The following is a 20,146-nucleotide window of genomic DNA, read 5'->3' as shown; positions in this document are numbered from 1 at the left end:
CTGATATATTAAAAAAATCAAGTTCCTACAAAAAGGAAACTTAAACCTTATGCAGATATAGAAAAAAATGAATAGTTGTGTATATATGTGTGTATATACAGATATGTGTGTAGATGCACACACACATACACAATCCATTATTTAAAACCTTACAACAAAGAGAACACTAAGACAGATGACTTTATTGGTGAATTTTCAAACTTTTAAGGAAGAAAATAATGCTGATTACATGCATACTCTTTTGCAGACCAGTAAAAGAAGGAACACTTCTCAACTTACTTTACATTACTCAACTTACTTTACAGCAAAACCTTGATACTAAAACCTGACAAGAACCTTATAAGAAAGGAAAATGACAGGCAATCTATTTCATAAACAGAAATGTAAAAATCCTATATAAAATATTATCTAATCAAATCCATCAATATATTAATATGGTTTAATATTCAAAACTAAAGCAACATAATTCACCACCTGAACAGAATAAAGAAGAAGTAGTTCATAAAAGTTAATAATCATTCATTTTCAAATAAAAATCTTAGCAAACTAGAAATAAAAAAGAACTTTTTTAATCTAATAAAGGCTATCTACCAAAAACCTAAAGCAAACATCATACCAAGTGATGAAATGTTGAAGCTTCTCTCTGAGATCAGGAATGAGACATTCACTTCATTCACTGCTATCACTACTATCATTCACTTCAACATTTTATTGGAGTTCTGAACCAGTGAAAGCATAATAAAGCAATAAAAAGAAATAAAAGATATAACTATAACAAAAGAGAAACTACAATTCTCATCATTTACAATGTGATTGTGCACATAAAAAGTCCAAAGGAATCTAAAGACATTTTTTAAATCAATACATATAGCAAGGTTGCTGGAAACAGGGTAAATATGCCAAATAATATATTTTTTTATATATCAGCAACAGTTAGATATGACATTATAATCTTGTTTAAAAGTGTGAAATACCTAGAAAAATAATGAATTAAAGATATTAAAGACTGTTACACAAAAGAAAAAAAATTAACAGAGGAATATACATGCTTGAGAGACATCAACCAGTCATAATGTATGGACCTTATCTTTATCCCAATTCAAACAAAAGACTTATTTTTTAAGTTATAAGATAGTTGAGGAAATGTGAACTGAATTGATATTTAATATTAAGAAATTGTTCATTTTTAGGTATGATATGGTACTGTTCCTATATCTTAGATATTGATATCTAATAGATAAAAGCATATGATGTCTGAGAGTTGCTTCAAAATACTCTGGAAAAGGGTGATGAAGTAGAGAGATATAGTTAAAACAACATTAGCCATGAGTTGATAATTATTGAGCTGAGTGATGAGTACAAGGGGGTTCATTATTCTCTTTTAGTGTCCACTTTTGTATATTTATAAAATTTTCTCTAAAAAAGTTTTTTTCATGTTTTTGATTAGAGAAATTTGTGTGCGTGTGCTCTAATAGCATCACCGTGAGAGCTCCCATTTTGCTGTTTTTTGTTAAAGTTCTCTCCTGCCTTTTCCATCAGAAATTCTAAAATAAGAGACACACATTCTACATGTTCAACTTCACATTACTCCTTCAAATGTTATTTAGTTATCTAAATAAAATCAGTTTAAAATATTCAGAATTCCTCCATATTTCCTGTAATTTGTAAACTGAACATATATTAATTTTTCTTTAAAATAACAATAATAAAAGTTTTAAAAAGAGGATAGTAGAAGCACTAGGCTCTTAACAAGAAGTTAATCCTCTCCTTTTATTCTCATGCCATCTGATTTTGTCAACTGCTCATCCTCCTTCTCACTACAATCTCTTAACTTCAAGTCCCTACCACTTTTTCACCGAAGATAAAACAGGCTTATCCTCCTCTCAAACCTAAGACTTGCCATAATTTTGAACAATGTCAACTTCCATGTGAATGTTGTATCCAACAGTTCTCTGACCTCCTCAAATCCAGTGCACATATACAAGGATTCTGATTATTTATTTACGTGTCTGATCCTTATTTTATTAAGATGGATACTCATTTGAACAAACGGCCTATATTTTATTCACTTCTGAATCCCCTATATTCTCTCACAGTGACTGAATCTGCACAGGCAATCAAAAAGTTTAAAAAAACAAATTTTATCATAAGCCAGTGGATAAGCAACTTTTGTTTTGGAAGACTTTTCTATCACCCCTTGAATCACACAGCATATTCCATGAATACATCATGCTGTTTCTCATCCTATTATCAATAAATGGAAGAACAGAAAAGAACTAATGCTAAAGATGATACTGAAATAAGAGACTGGCATTTAAGAAACTTGGTCTATTGCACTTACAATAATTATAATATCTGATCACAAAGTAAAACCCTATCCTTTAGAAAATATCTGAACATAAAATTTTATTAGAAATCAAACAAATTAAACAAACTTAGGATAAACATACTAACAGTATATTTTTTCTGATGTCACTTATTCTGTAATCTCAACTATTTGAAAAACATTATTACAAAGCAGAAAACTACATTTTTTAAAAAAGGATATGGGTAGTCAAAATAATAGTATTTACTACCATTTAGAGAACATCTTCTGTGTGTCAGGACTGACTGAGCTCCTATGAGCTTCAAACAAATCCCTAAAACAACCCTAACAAGCCATTATTTCCATTTTACAGATAAGAAATAGAGACTAACGGTTAAGGTTACCAAACATAAATTCCTGAGCTGAGATTTGAGCTCAGCCTGCACTGTTTTCATTAACAACTCTACTAGAACTAGAAAGCAGTAATTTACAAAATACACAGTGAGGTAAGGAAGTTATATTTTGAATGAGGAGTAGAATAAAGAGAGAGGATAGTAGCTAAATGAGGGTGAGGATGAAGACAGGAAATATCTTTTAAAGATGTAAACATGCAACATATTTATACAGTGTGAGGGTTAGCAAGAGGGACACTGCAAACACAGAGGGAAAAAAATCTAATGATCAAGATACTAGAGATGGCACGAGGAGATGAATAAGAGGGACAAGTAGAATAATCGTGAGCAGAATGAAGAAACCTCATCCTCCAGGACCAGGAGAAAGGCGATAAGAATGAGAAACGATGTAGATGACTTTTAGGACAAGGGAGCAGTAAACTGAAGTGATTCACTAACATGGCCTCAATTTTAGTCAGTGAAGTAAGAAGTAGTCATCTGTTCATCTTAAGAAGGCTGGAGTTTAAACAGAGACATCTAATAAGAGAAATGAATATGTTTAAAATATCTACAAGATAAATTAAAAAGGAAGTTCTCCAAGAAGTAAAAGGACTGAAAGGTAGCACTGAGAAATAACTTGTGTTAGCATCAATCTGAAGGTTATGAGAGTCCATCAGCAATACCAAATTAACCTAGTATAAAAAGCCAGGAAGGCAAGTTGTAGCACTGACCCGCGAATGGACATTTATTAAGAATCTCCTATATGTCAGCTTTGATGTAATACCGGACATAATGAAATAAATAAGTTAAAGTAAGATATAGAAAGTTTCAAATGTTTTTACCAACACAAAAAGGATATACCTTTCTAAGCAACCATGTCATGATCATATTTGATTCCTATCCCAGATGCTCAGGGAAAACATCAATGAATTCCAAGAGGCAGTAATATTATAGGCTACATGCTCTGATTGAAAGACAAATTAACAATATTTTTTAATATTTAAACTAATCATGGATAAATATTTGAAATACACTGAAAAGACATTAGCAGTCTTCAATATGAACGTTCAGCAAAATGACTGGATACACAGTAAATATTTTTATCACTTTCTTGTGTATCAACCATAAAAAAAGGGAAAAAAGGAAAATTAGGTGAAGAACCTTATTCTCTAAAGCCACAAAATATATAACAGTTAGAAATAAACATAATAAGAAATATATGGCAAGTATACGTATACACAGACACACACACACACCCTCACACACATACCCCAAAACCTTGGTAATATGTTGAAAGAAAGCATAACTTTAGTAATTCAATATACATCACCTATCTACATGGGAAGAATGAATAATGTAAAAATGCCAATTCTCCCAAAATAAAATTAAAATTCAAAGAGGTTTATCTTAGACCTTAAAAAATGATTTTAAGTTCATCTAGAAAAATAAACATGTAGGAATATAAATGTGTGTTTATTAAATGAAAAGAACATGGATTATATAAAGCTGTAATAATTAACTGTGCACTACTAGCCCAAATACAGATACTCAGAATAATTAAACAGATATACTGGGGGAGGGAGACAAATGCGAGAGTACACAGAGACAGGATGAGGGTAGAAAGGATATTAAGGGGGAACAGATTTCTGCCTCAGATAATGGCAATTTACATAAAGCAGACCAATCATCTTACTATGAAGACTAAGAAAATCAGGTCAAGTTATTTTTTAAAATCCGCTTGAAGGCACAGAGAAGATAATATGGCAGTGAAGAATTACAGGGCCAAGTTCTAGGAGAAGAAACAAAAGCCAGGGAGATGAGCCAAACATTGGAGCTGCTTTCTCCCCAAGGGCATCTGCTAATTCCAGAAATGTCAAATGAAGGATTGATAAACTTAGCTGAGATTTTGATGGTCTCACAGACCTAGAAGCAAAATATCACTACAGGGGCTATACCAAGAAGGACAGGTCTTCATAAATTGTCCACAGTTTGGATAGAGCCCGTAAAAGACAACATCACAGGAATAAGGATGAACTGGAAATACCCTGGTGTTGTACATGGATTGAAACCCAGCATCAAATCATCTTAATCTCTGACATTAGATTGACATGATTGAGGATTCTTATTATCACTAGCAGCCTACAGAAGGGAAATAAAAGTCAAACATAAAGCCTACCTGGAGAATGACAGCATGATGTTATGCCTCCAATTACTTCTATAATTTTTCACATACAATGCTCAGTACTCAAAAGGAATTGTACAATTATTTTTAGGGAACTGTTCAGCGGTATCAACAAAAGCTAAGTATACACCTATTGTATGACCCAGAAATTCCACTCCAAGAGAACTAGTATAAATGTTTACCAAAAGATATTTATAAGAATATTCATAATAAGCCAAGACTAAAAACCATCCTCATTAACAAGAAATGAATAAAGTACAGTACATTGATATAATGGAATACTAAAGAGTAATAAAAAAGAATGGACTACTGAAATACAATGACATAGGTGACTCTCACAGACATTTGGCTGAGTCAAAAAAAAGCCATATTCAAAGGAATACATATTTATGATTTAATTTATATGAAGTCCAAAGCCAGACAAAAGTAATCAATGCTGACAAAAGTCAGAAGAGTGATTATCTTGAGGGGGGTTGTGACTGGTAGAGGCACAAGGAAACCTTTTTGGATGCTGGAAATGTTCTCTATCTTGATGAATGGTGCTCATGGATGTACACAAATGTGAATAATCATTGAAGGGTACACTAAGGATTAAAATTAGTATACTTTAGACACTAAGAACAGCTAAGGAAATCTTCAAAAAGAATAAACCTGGGATAAACAACAAAGTCCTAACATATAGCACAGGGAACTATATTCAGTATCTTGTGATAAACCACAATGGAAAAGAATATTTAAAAAAAAGAATGTATATATGTGTATAACTGAGTCACTCTGCTGTACAGCAGAGATTGGCACACCAATGTAAATCAACTATACTCCAATAAAAAAATAATAAATAAGTGAAAGTGAAAAAAAAAAAAGAATAAACCTGGAGGGCTTAAACTACCAGATACTAAAACTGAAGCTCCAGTAATTAAGAAAGCATAATATTTATGCAAGAACCATGAAACAAAATAGAAGATCTATTTTAAAAAATCCACATGTATGTAGGCACTTAATTTGTGATAAAGTAAACATTACAGAGCAATGGGAACAAAAGTTTCTTCACCAAACGGTATTGCTCAATTAGATATACATAAAATAAAAATAAAATGTTATCCCTTCTTCATACCATATATAAAAATAAAAGCCAAGGGGACTGTAAATCTGAATGTATATGGTAAAGAAATAAGGTTTCTAGAAAATTATATAGAATATCTTCATAACTTGGGGTAGGGAAAAAAAATTCTTCAACATGACCCAAGAAAAGCACTAAACATAAAGGAAAAGATTAATAAATCAAACTATATTATTAAGTCAGACTATATTAAAAATAAACTTGTTCACCAAAAGAACAAGAATCACTAATGGATTAAAAATGCAAGCCACAGAGTGAGAAGCTACTTGCAACACATATAACTGACATAAAGCTTATTAACTAGAAAATATAGAGAAGTCCTACAAATTACTAAGAAAGTAATAAACAACCAAAAGGAGAAATGAGCAAAAGACAAGCATTTCACACACAAATACAAAAAGATGTCCAAAAAAGATGATGTCATTTATCTTCACAGAAATGCAAAGTGAAACCACTGTTCACTCACCATAATGACTAAAATGAAAAAGTCTGGCAATGCCAGGAGTTGGCAAGGATGTGGAGAACAGAACTTTCATCAATGGCAGAGTGTATATTGATAGAGAAACACTGGAAAACTGTTTGGCATTGTCTACTCATACTGACCCTAAGACTCAGCAATTCCGCTTCTATATATATACCAAATAGGCGTGCATGCTCATGAACATCAAGGCATGTAATCAAGAATGTTCATAGCAACTTTATTCATAACAGCAAAAACTAGAAATAACCTAAATGCCCATTAACATCTGTAAATAACAATAAATGAACTGGAGTAGAGTCACATAATGAAGATATTATATAGCAATAAAGATAAATGAATTAGTTATCAAAACACAAATCAATTTCTCAGCAAAATGCTGAGCAAAAGAAGCCAGGAACAAAAGAATTTGCACGTTACAATTCCATTTATTTAGTGTTCAAAAATAGGCCAAACTAAACGACAATATTAGACATTAAAATGGAAATTCCTTTGTGGAACACAGAGGAAATAGAGATTAGGAGGTGGTATAAGGAAGGCTTTCTGAAGTTTTGGCAATGTTCTAATTCTTGACCTAGGTTGTAGTTACACGGGTATTCACACTGTAATATTTCAGTGAGCTACAAATGAATGCTTCCAGTTAGAGATAGTAGGTTAAATGTATGCATTAGCTTTTGTTCCCTTCTGAACCCTCACTAAAAGAATAAAAGGATTAAACACACACACATACACACACATACCAACTCACAATGAAAAAAACTAAAGAGAAAACAGTTTGAACAAAAGTGGTAACTGAGTTAACAGCCTGGAGAAAGAATCTTAAGCCAATAGAGAGGAAAGCTTAGAAGCAAACCATTTTATACTAAGGAACTCTTAAGAGACGTAGCAATTGGTGGTGCTAGGTACCTCTGGAAATGACAGAATCAGTGGGGCTAAAAACCAGAGTAATAATTGAAAGCTGAAGAAGCAGTCAAATCCCAGATCCTTTTTCCAATTTACACTGCTAGGAAACTGCCCTTCCCCATTCCCAGGCAGGTGACTGGAAGTTATTCTCTAGAGAGTTGGAGGAGAGGCAGGAGGGAGGGGGGGGATGGAAGTTGATTAGGGAAAGGAGAAGAAGAAGGAGAGGGAAGAAGAGGGCTAGGAGGAAGAGAAAGAGGAGAAGTAATAGTAGTAGTAGTCGTTGTCTTCACTGGAATGGAAACAGCAGGTACAACTGACAGCAGGGGTAATACTATATGAAAACAGGTAGATTAAGAGTCTGGGCTATACAATGAGATTTTACTACAGCTTCTTCCACTACAAGGTTGTATAAACAGGTCGCCAAGTATATAGCCTCTAGGAGAAATATGTGAATGATTCTTCTACTGAATATGACCAGCTGAAGAGAAAAGACATAAAAAGATAGTGACATAATTTCCAATATAATGACCCAGAGAAATCACCTACAATAAAGTACACATTGACAATCTGCATCCAGGAGGAACCCCAACAGACTTAGCAATTAGTGGTACCAGGCACCTCTGGCACGTAACTTCCAAAGGCATTTCAGTCTTCTACTCTTAAATATGAACAGATGGCCAATAATTTGATGAAATATGAAAGGCAGAAGCAAAAACACAAAACACAAAATAAAAGCGAAGACAAGAGTTTTCAAGTCTCTCCAAACCTCCCTTCCATAAAAACACATGCAGCAATTACACAGCAGAAAACTACAGACAACATTCACAATAAAATAAGATGACAAGATATCTCCACAAACCCTAAGATAAAGCAGATGATGACAAACCACCAACAACCACAAAACCTGTGAGGTATCAGCATCTATCTATGCAGCAGAAGCAGAAGAAAGTAAGGGAGTACCTAAAGGACCTGGGAAGAGATACCCTAAATACCCAACTGGTACTCAGTAGGAAGCAGTAGATCAATCTGAGAAAAGCAGTTGAAATTGGAAGGGTGTTTGCCCATTCCAATAGCGGGTGAGTTCAAAAGAGAACAGTAAGGTCCAAAGGTGGTAAAGCAGTCTGGTAGCCTGTAAGAACTATAGAAACTGAACACCCAGGGTTCCTAGACAGGATGGGGCACAAGAAACCAGGAAAAACTGTAGAGAACAGAATGCAAAATAAACAGGATAAAAACGTAGAAAGAGAAAACCCAGAAAAAGAAACAACAGCAGAAGAAAACTAACAAAAGTGGAATGGAACAAAGGCAGAAAATCCCAGAAAGCAAGCCACCATACTTTGAACACTACACAAGGGAGCTTGGTGAAGCTATAAAAAATTATCCTAAATCACGCTTCCTTCTAAGAATTCACGGGAAAAAATCTAAATTAAGAACGAGCAAAGAAAAAGGATCACAGTCAAACACATACCAAGTTCTTGTTTAAAAGATAATAATAGTGAGCAAAAGAAAAAATTTCCTACAGTGAAAGCATCCAAAAGACATGCTTGCAAAATAACTAAAAACTATAATCTACTACTTGAAAATGAAGGAAGTAATATAAGATATTAAGCAACTACATAAATCAAATTTAGAAAAACACAGAAGATGGTATAACTTAGGAAAGAAGCAGAAATAGAGAAGGAAGTTGTTTCAGAAATGAAGATTAAACTAAAACAAAAGCAAATAATCACAACAGATAGTATCTTAAAAAAAATAAAAGAACAAAAAGGTTTTTTAATCAAAAAGAAACAAAAAGATTTTAAAATATGAGTAAAAATAACAAATACTAAACATGCCAAAAATATCCAACATAGACCCTGATGAAAAATACTAAGGCAAAAAAAGAAAATAAATATTAAACAATATATATAGTTCATGAAACTTTACAGAAATGAAAAAAGATTACAAACTACAAATGAAGGAGAATGCACTGTACCTAAGAGTACCAAGCCATAAAAAGCAACTTGAGGACATATTCTAGTAAAATCACTAGACTTTAAAAATAAATAAAAAAATTTTAGGCCTCTAGGCAAAAAAACAGAAATGATTCATAAGTGAAAGAACATTAAACTGTGAGAAAATAATGTAAATACCTGAGGGAGAATTGGGGTTAAGTTAAGCAAAAACAAAAAAACTAAAACTATAAAACTAAGCAAAGGAGAGAAAGTAATTATTAGTTAAAGTGAAAACAAAATCCTTGCAGAAAATGTATGATAGTATATATACCACATGGTTTAGCTATAATACTTTTTACATGATCTTAACAATATAATCTAAAATTATGATATAACTGTATTAAGAGAAGAGAAAGACAGAAAATGGGCATGTATATATTTTGAGAGCACAGAGAGAACATATGGAAAGTATTTAAATCCTCATTTTCCATAAGGGAAAGTAGAAATAATGTCCAATATTTTAAAATCAAACGTTTCAAATGCAGTATAAGCATGTTGGAGACACGTAGGTGAATACAAAGAAAAACAATTTTTAAAAAAAGAAAAGCAGTCCTTAGGGAGTAGGAAATGATAGAGGATAGGGATGTTACAGGACTGCAGTTTGCAATCAGCTCTGTAGACTATATGTAACTCTGCTATAAAGAAAAATAAAATAATTCTATAACCAATTAAAAATATAATTCCAATATAAGTAAAAACCAAACTTAAGGTAAGACATTAATATTTACATATATGCATATATATGTATGTATATACCTTGTCTGAGAGCAAGTCCTACAGAATAATAAAATTAATTGCCTGGTAGTTCTCTGGGTGAAAAGTTCTAACACCATGTGCACAATGTGCTTACCCTTTCCAGTCTGAAGAACTTGCCTTGCTTTGACGCTGCAAATTCAGTACTTGTAAATTGGACAGAAGAAAAAGTTCCACTTTCTTTTCAAATAGATAAATAAATATTAAAAACAAAAACCATTTCATAAAGGAAAGTAAAAGGCTAAAAATAAAGCCAAAGAAGGAAATAGCCCTTTTAGAAGGGATATAAGTGAAACAAAAGTACCCCACACTAGCCAGAATCATTCTGGAATGGGCCAAACACAAGCATAATATAGCCAATAAAACGTCCATCAAAATATTACATGAGTGTTTAGTATTGCCAGGTATTATTTCTGTGAACAATTTACAGTGAAGAAAGTAAAATAAACACAGCTGCTAACAAAATATATTTCCAAATATAGTTTTTAATTCCAATAAGTTTGCTAAAGGTATCAGTGGTCTCAGAAGTATCAGTGATCTCAAGAAGAGTATAAAGTTTAAAAAAAAAGGGTTTAAATAGAAAACAAATTTAAGATTTGTGTCAATATACTATATACCTTCTGAATCTACCATTGACACAATGAATCACTGCCACACAAAGTGAAGTAATGAAATAAACAGTACAGGTAGAATTGTTATTGAAACTCCTCAACTGTAAAGAAGTGGCCTGAAAAGTAATTGCTTGGGTTTAATTAGTTTATATTTTATCACAAGAACATAGATTAACTTCTAAAGAGAAAACTATTTCCTAATTTCTATAAACAATTTTCTATTCTTTTATATTTAAAAATATATATTTTGGCAAAAATACTTCAAAAAGAAAAGACCTTAAATTATTAATGGAAAAGTTTTTAGAGAACTAATGTTCCTGGAAACCAAATAGTAGGTTCATGTAAATTACATCTCCTGGAACATACAGTATAATTAATCCCATTTTACAGTTGCTCTTTCTTATAACTAAATAATGACAATTTCCCTCCTTCTTCTGTAAAAATTGTCATTTTCACATGTACTTTCAATGTAAGTTATGAAGTAAATGTACTACAGTACTCCAGAAATCTTAGTCACATGGAGCAAAATCAAAAGCTACCATAAACACCTTGAGAGAGAGTGCCAGAATGCCATTAACACTCTGTACCAGCAAGAGTAATTGCTATAACAATTTCCAATAAATGCCTATTTACCTGCCCTAACTGCAAGGGCGAACTGCTGGGAATGCATTTGCCATCATGGATTTAAAATATGAATGCTGAGTCCTACAAGCTCTCCTGACCACTGAGGCAGGGACTCTCTCATTCATAGACACTGAAGGATTTATTCTCAGCCTTCAAATCTTCACCTGAAAGCATTTTGAATACCCCAGACACCAGGTAAGCACTAATTCCCAGAAGCTGAAAAGCAGGGGCTATAATGAAACTGCTATTTTTCCCTACAGGCGAGAGAAAACAATAGGGAGAGCTAGTAATCTACTGCAATATAAATAAAGATCGTATCTTCTCTTTATCCAAACGGTGAAGAGAATGAAGCCAGAGCAGCTATTACTATATTACAAATTTTCAAATACAAAATACATTTCCTAATCAAAGGATTATATACTACAGACAGGTATCTCTCAGTAGGACAGTTCCAACACTCATGAAAACAGTAATGAGAGGCAGTTATACGATGCATTTATGATATTTTATTTAACTCCTTGAACGTCAAATACCTAGTATGTGCCAAGTATTGTCATATGCACACAGCAGCTACAAAAAAGAAAAAGTCAATGCTCTTATGAAATTGTCATTCTAATGAGAGAGAAAATAAAAAATAAATAATATGTCAGTGCTAGGAAGAAAAACAGGAGGACCGTTCATCCCTATTTGCCCTGAGCAGTACCCTTTTCACAGCTGTTGCCTTGGTGGAAATACTAAAAACACACTCTTTTACTCTCCAAGTATTCTGGTGTAGAAGATATAATAACCTTAAAGATAATGGGATAGAGATTGAGATATTGACCAAAAGGGGGAGCTATTTTTAAATACTTTGGTGACAAAAGATCTCTCATTATAATGATAAATTTGAGGAGTGACTTGGAGAGAAGTGAGGGAGCAGGCAAATCCATATCTGTAGGAAGAGCTTTTCAGGCAGTGTATTTGTGGCAGTATGTAGCTGACCCCTGAACAATGCAGAGGCTAGGGGTGACCATCCTCCTGCAGTTGAAATCCGCATATAGATTATAGTCGGCCCTCCATATCAGTCCCTCCATATAAATGGTTCCTCCGTATCTGCAGTTCCTCCGAATCTGCAGTTCAGCATCCACGGGTTCAACCAACCACAGATCATGTACTGTAGTATTTACTATTGAAAAAAATCCATGTATAAGTGAACCTGCACAGCTCAAACCCACATTGTTCAAGGGTCGAGTGTACTGTGTACGTGTGACAGAGTATGTTTGTGTGTGTGTGTGTGTGTGTGTGTGTGTGTGTCTGTAGAAGAAAATCTACAAACCTTCAGTGAGAAAGGATGAAAATCCAGTTTCAACAGAGTAGTCTATAAAGTAGAAAACTTTTCATTCTCTTTCTTGCCTGAAAATGGTTCCCAGGAAATGGCTTTAATCATAATTAATTTTAGTCTGGTAGATTCCAGGATTAAAACCATTTCCTTAAAGAGAATGCCTTCTCTATGAATGTAAAATAGCCCTATCTGGCTCTTAATGTCATTGGCCCTTAATATCACTTTATATTTATATATCATAAATATATATTTCCCCAGAAGCTTGGTGATTCTGGGGTGCAATATGGTATGAATGGAACTTGGCAGTTCCCCAATATTAAGAGTAATAATAATAACACACCACCAATAAAAATAAACAAGGGACATTTTAAGTGTTTACTGTGTGCCAAGGACTGTTCTAAGCATTTTGTCTGAGGTTACTCAAGTATCTGACCATTTATCAGACTGCCCAATTAAGGGGGTCCTTGAATCTCCTTGAGCATTTGTACCATCTACCAAAGAAAAAATAGATCCTTACCTCTCAACATACACAAAAATTAACTCGAAGTGGACCATTGGCCTAAATGTAAGGGATAAAACTATAAAATTTGTAGAAGAAAAGAGAAAATTTTTGTGACCTTGGGTAAGGCAGACTTCACCAAAAACATGATACATAAAAGAAAAAAACTGATAACCTGGAGTTTATAACTTTTGTTCTTCAGAACACACCATTAAAAGAATGAAAAAAATAAGCCACAGACTGGGAGAAAATATTTACTAATCATATATCTGATAAAGAACTTATATTTAGAATATTTTTAAAAACAAAAAAATCTTACAACTCAGTAAGAAGACAAACTACCCAGTTCAAAAATGGGCAAAATATTTGCACAAGCATTTTATAAGAAAAAGTTACATGAATAGCTCATCTGCACTTGGAAAGATGCTCAACATTATTAGTCAGTATTAAAATGCAAATTAAAAATACATTGAGATACCACTACACATCTATATAATCCAAAAAGACTAACAATATCAAGTCTTGGGGATGATATGGAAAATCTTCATATGTTGCTGGTGGTAATGTAAAATGGTACAGTAACTTTAGAAAACAGACTGACAGTGTCTTAAAAAGTTAAACATATACTTAGGATACAACCCAGCATGTATCCATATACTCATAGCAACATTGCTCATAATAGCCCAAAACTTGAAACAATCCAAATGTTCATCAAATGGTGAATGGAAGGGGAAAAATTTTTCCATACAAGATGAATATTATTCATAAATAAAAAGGAATGAACTACTAATATGTAGAACAACATGGATAAACCTCAAAAACATTATTCCAAGTAAAAGAAGCCAGGCACAAAGGACTAAATGTTATAAGAATCCATTTATATACCATTTCTAGAAAAGAAAAATATACAAAGATAGAAAATAGATCAGTGGTTGTGGGGCCTGGAAGTGGGCATAGAGATTGAGTACAAGTAGGCGTCAGAACTTTTGGGGTGATGGAAACATGCTAAATTGGATTGTGATGACGGCTCATAACTATATACATTTTCTAGAAATCACTTAACTACAGTAACAATGGGTAAATTTTGAGATATGTAAGTTATACCTCACTAAAGCTTTTAAAGTAAGGAAAGGAAAGATGGCACTACCTTTCCTATAAGAACAGTATTTCAGGGTCATCACGTTGCTGATAAGGAAAATATCTTTTATGGAAGAATTCCAGCTAACATATATAGAAAAAATTAACAGCATTAGAAAAATCACATTTGGTAACCCCTAATGAAAAGACGGGTCTCAAGGAATGCTGAAGCTGTTCGATGAAAGGCTGTAGAGGAGGTTAGGTTTATCATGGACGAATCAGGCTGATGCTGCCTGGAGCCAAAAGATAACTCTTAATATCACTAAACTTAAGACAATCAGACATTATATGCCACTTGATATGATGCAATAATAAGTACAGAGCACCAATTATGAAGGATTCTTGCCAAAAAAATAAAATAAGCCTGAATCGAACCAAACCTTTAGGTCTAATTATCAGTTTACATAATATAAGTGATGAATAAGCTAAACAACACTTTAAGGAAGTAGCAGCCAAATCCAAACTGTAGGACATTCTAAAGGACCTGATTTTTCTAACAAATTCACAGCATGAGGAAAAAAAAAGTGAGGGACACTACTACAGAAAAAAATAAACTTAAAAGCTAAACAGCCATATACATATGTGAACCACACCTTGATGGTATCCTGATTTTTAACAAACCAACTGTATAAAGACATTCTGGTGGCAACTGGAGAAACCTGCATAATGACTAAGTATTCGATGTTATTAAGGAATTATTATAAATTTTGTTAGGTATGATACCAATGTAGTGGTTATATTTTTTTCAAAAAAGCCTTTATCAATTAGAGGTCATGTCAGAATATTTGCAGTGAAATAATGTATGTATAGAATTTGCTTTTAAATATTCCAACATTTTTTTAAGTGGCAGGGTAAACATATAATACAATGGGCAAAATGTCAAAAACTGTTGAAGCTGACAGGTATATGAGGCTTCATCATTCCATCTTTTCCACTTTTAGTATAGTTTTAATTTTTCATATTAATAAGGTTAGGGGACAACAAAAAACTGCAAAGCTGAGAGGAAAATAAAAGTAAAAGAAAAGGGGCCCAAAGCTTACAAGAGAGATCAGGGATAAAGACTGCTGTGGAAGTCATCAGAAGATAGGTAAAACATGAAGCCAAGTCTTTGGAGAATATCATATAAGGAGAAAGTAGAAACTAAGTAAAAAGAGATCAGAGAAGTGAAGCCAGAGGAATTTGAGAAAGATACCAAAAAGCGGAATGCCAGTGATGAAGGAGGAAACCTAAGAGAAAAACTGAATCAGGGAAATCAAGACAAGAAAGATTACAAATAATAATAACCACCAAGTACTCTTAGAGACCCTAAATTTCAAATAAAATAGGAAAAATTATGTTTTTTAACAAAAGAATTTCAGAATGATAAGGGAAATAATTATCTTCATATTTTCTAAGATACACAATTTCCCAGATACTGAACAAGATGTTCAAGAAAATTAAAAGTCATTACGCACTGGTACCAAGTTGCCACCTCACTAGTCTGCCATAGTGGAAGACAGAATACCAAGTGCAAGAACAGCTATAAAAAATAAATACGATATTGACATTAGTCATAAAGAATTCTTTAAACTATTAACTCCCTGAAGGTAAAACAATGAGCCAGCCTTATTTCTACCCATATGCCCAGATTCTAGCATGGTTCCAGGCTGCACGTTTCTATATTGCTAGAGTCCCAACGGGGTGCAAAAGGTATGGAAGGGACAGTTGACATTGATGATGCTCAATATTGTTGGCGTTTTGAGCCACAATTATATATTAGACCAATATGGTAATCCCTAATCCCTTTCTGATTACAAGGATAAATAACAGAGCTTTTCATTTCATACTCAGAGCTCGAATAACGTATTCCCAAACGTATACCTTTGCATCGCTGCTCTCACAAAAAATTGGATCTCTTTATAGTTGATCCCTAGTACTTTGAAGAATTTACTGTTAACCACAGCCTTGAATACTCACTTTCAAATAATTTATTAACATATTGCATATAATACAAAATGCAAAAGCATATATATTTTAAGCTACTATTACTTCCATCTTCTATTATTTACTCTCTTGATTTGCAACACAGTGAGGTTAAAGACATATTTTTGTTTGCAGGGCCAAATCCCACCTAACATGAATCTCAGTTCTTACATCATTAACAGCCCATATCATTTTAATCAATAAATAGTTCAGGTAAGTCTTTTTGTTATTCACAGATCAAACACAGAAAAAGGAAAAATTCCCCACCTCTCTGCAGCACACGTATTTTTTATTATTTCCAGGTATATTCCAAAATTCTAAAAAGTGTAAAAAAATTCTCACCTCAAGATTTTTGAAGTTCTTGTTAGACCCTTTTTGACTTTTATCTAACTCAGGATTAAAGAGCATGATTCTAAAATCTCTTAGAATCAGAAATTAAAAGTTAAAAACTTACATTCAAGCTGTGCAACCACATCTCCAGGGTCTACTGCTTCAGGGAACACCTATAGTGAGAGAAGGCAGAGGGAAGCAGGATAGAGAAGAGAATGTAAAAGGAAGACGTATATGAAATAGTTTTTGTGTTTTCCCTCTCATTCCCAAAATATTCCTTTCCCAACCAAAGAAACTTCTGACATTATTGAGAACTGTCACTTCCTCTCTGCTTCCCATGATCACTATACAAGATTTTACCAACAAACAAAAATTACAGCTGGCTCTGCCTCCCTCTCCCATTTGATCTGCTAGCAGTCCTCCCTTTGTTACCATGGTCATACTTGCCTTCTTGGTGTTCCTCCAGCTCATCAAGTTTATTCCCAACAAGATACTTTTATATTTTCTGTTCCTCTGCTTAGAATGTTTTTACCCTAGACCTTTAAATAACTGATACTGTCTCATAATTCAGGCTCAGTTTCAATGTTATTGTCTTCTCTGACCACCCTTTAAAATAAACAATCCCCCTAATCCTTCTGTCCCCTTACCCTCCCTTTATTCTCTTCATGATATTTACTTGATTATTGTCTGTTTCACCTATTACAATGAAAGCTCCAAGAGGGGAGCATGTTTGTTTTGTTTACCCAATGCCTAGAACAGTGCCTGGAACAGAGCAGGTACTCAGTAATTATCTGTGGAGAAGAGGAAGGAGAAAAAGGAAGGAAGGAGGGAAGGAAGAAAGGAGGGAAGGAAGGAAGGAAAGAGGGAAGTAGACAAGGAGAGAAGGAAAGAAAAAAGTGAGAAATACAATTGGTAATAATTACCCAAAAGCATCAGATTCAGGGGGAAAAAAGAAAAGAGACTTATAGAAAGAAGCACCACATGACAGCCATAAGCAAAATATGACCTATTCTTACCTATTAATATCTCCCCCCCTTCTCTTTTATGAAAATGATTACTTAGAATTCAAGGTGCTATATTTTACATAAAGACCACTAAGACAATTTTAGAAGTAAACTGATCCATCATGAAAAAGAGGCAACTGATTCAATGTATAATATAATGCATATTTATTTTCAAGCTTCCAGATTTAAGTTGCAAATCTCCTTTTGAATTAAATCAAAGTCCATAGTCAACAATAGCAATATGTGTTATTCAAAATTTGGAAGCACTTTGATTTTTTATTTGTTAACATTTGATTGGATATTTGAACTAACCTTTTCAAACACCATTCTGGCATTGAAGACCAGTGGAAAATTGGCTGGGACACATTGTGTCTTTTTGTATTGGCCAAACACACAGATGCTAAGATAGATGTCGTCCTTGTCTTTCAGCACCACTCCTGGGCAAGTTACCTGAAAGAAATTAGACAGATGAATGTGACTGCTTCATGAATTCCCTGAACTACTGTACTAAAATAAACTTACCAAACATTACATAAAAACACTAGTCTGCTAAGCTAATAAAAATATGCACACGTTAAAAAAAAAGAGATTCCAGTGTTTACAGAGTTAAATGAAATGCCTTTATAACTTCCATCCCTCTGAGAAATCTATGATTCTCCACTTGGTTATTTGTGCCACATTGGTAGCTCTATGTACTGGCTCTTGGGACAGACACTAATAGTTTTAAACAGTAAGCCTCAGGCTCCCACTTTATGTAGAATGCTGACATAAACTTTTCAGCATCATTTAATCACGAAGGATTAAGACTCAGCAGAAATAAAGCACTATACTGGAGGACAAAAAAAATACCAAAAAAAGCACAAATCTGACCTGTATCACCCTAAGTCGCAGCCCATACACACCCTCATCAAAAGAAATATGACAAACTTTCAAAGCAAGTGAACTGTAAGTTTCTAGCCCAATGAAATATTTTTTAAATATAAAACTGCACTTAACTATTCTCAGGACTGACACAAAGTATAGGCATAAGATGTAGGGTTTCTAAAAAATACATAGCGCAGTCTCTCCAGTTCCTGCCATATTTCATTGTCAGTGATCAACCATACCCTTAGTAGGCTATTGAAGATTCTCCAAGATTTGAATCCAACTTATCACATAGCAATATTACTTGACACCTCCTAAAAATACAATCAAAGTATATTTGCTATTGTTTTCTGAACACACACATTACTTTCTTGCCTGGCATTCTTCCATTATCCAGAGTACTACTCATTTCTACTCCATGCCATCTCCTCCTCATCTACTTCTACCTCCCAAGGCTTACATTAACTGCCATCCCATATACAAAACTTCTCTTGTTCACCAACTACCACTATTCAATTCAATCTAATTCAAACATTTATTGTGAATTTATTATATTCAAGTAAATAGTTTTAAATTCTCACAGCATTTTATAGTTCTCTTAAGGCCCTAATTATTGTCTCTATGCATTTTAATGAAGTGGGTACACCTCACCTCTTTTATTTGATTATAAATTCCCTGAGAACAGAAATTCTAATTTCCTCATCAATGTATCCAAAAACACAGACTTTCCATATTAAGAAGCAGCTTAGAAATTATCTAGTACAGCTTCAAATTTTTTATATAGGGAAACAATAGAGCCCCAATAAAGTGAAGGTGATTTACTTACTTAGAGTCACACAATAAATGAGTCAATACAATACATTCAAAGTGCTTAGAACAGTGCCTGACAGTGCATTAAATAAATACTAGTGGGCTTCCCTGGTGGCGCACAGGTTAAGAATCCACCTGCCAATGAAGGGGATATGGGTTCGGGCCCTGGTCCGGGAAGATCCTACATGCCACAGAGCAACTAAGCCCGTGCACCACAACTACTGAAGCCTGCACGCCTAGAGCCCATGCTCTGCAACAAGAGAAACCACTGCAATGAGAAGCCCGTGCACCGCAAAGAGGAGTAACCCCCACTCGCCACAACTAGAGAAAGCCCACGCACAGCAACAAAGACCCAACGTAGCCAAAAATAAATAAATAAATAAATAAAAATGTATAAAAAAAATAAAATAAAAAAATAAATACTAGCTATAGTTATTATCAGAATGAAAACCACTATCATCTACCATCTTAATATAGACTATTGCACTGAGTAAATGACTAAGACTTCATTTCCCTCTGTATACAGCAGTTAAGATTATTTTCTATGCTAGCTATTTTGACTCCATCTACCCCTTATTCTATTTTCTACTTTTGTCCTAATAATTCACTATTGATTATTAAAATCAAGGCCCTCAGAAATCTCATTCTGTCCATCAGCTTCATTTTCTACTCTGCCTCATTTAAACCAAACCTGTTAGAGTCCCTCTAAGTCTGTGTTATGTCTACAGATGTGGCTGGTCCAAATTGAGTTGGACAGTTAGTGTAAAATACAAGATTTTGAAGATTTTTGAAGACTTGTTCAAAAATATTTTAAAGAATTTTTACAAAAAAAGTGTAAAAATCTCATTAACAACTTT

General features: G+C 33.7%; 1 protein-coding gene across 5 annotated transcripts in view; it reads right to left on the bottom strand.

Annotated features, from left to right (window-relative positions):
* Positions 1-20,146, bottom strand: part of SPATA6 (spermatogenesis associated 6) — a 154,529-nt gene that overhangs the window by 110,524 nt on the left and 23,859 nt on the right. For all 5 annotated transcript variants that reach the window (XM_082371218.1, XM_082371215.1, XM_082371216.1 and 2 more), the window contains 2 exons: positions 17,928-18,065; positions 16,736-16,784 (listed from right to left, as the gene is read on the bottom strand). In XM_082371218.1, the coding sequence (XP_082227344.1) occupies positions 16,736-16,784; positions 17,928-17,942 (64 nt within the window). In that variant the 5' untranslated portion in view covers positions 17,943-18,065. The remainder of the gene's footprint in view (positions 1-16,735; positions 16,785-17,927; positions 18,066-20,146) is intronic.

This window comes from Balaenoptera borealis (genome assembly GCF_965194805.1).
Source record: "Balaenoptera borealis genome assembly, chromosome: 1".
NCBI lineage: Eukaryota > Metazoa > Chordata > Mammalia > Artiodactyla > Balaenopteridae > Balaenoptera > Balaenoptera borealis.
The sequence above is the reverse complement of the archived record's forward strand: the minus strand, read 5'-3'. Positions and strand labels throughout refer to the sequence as shown.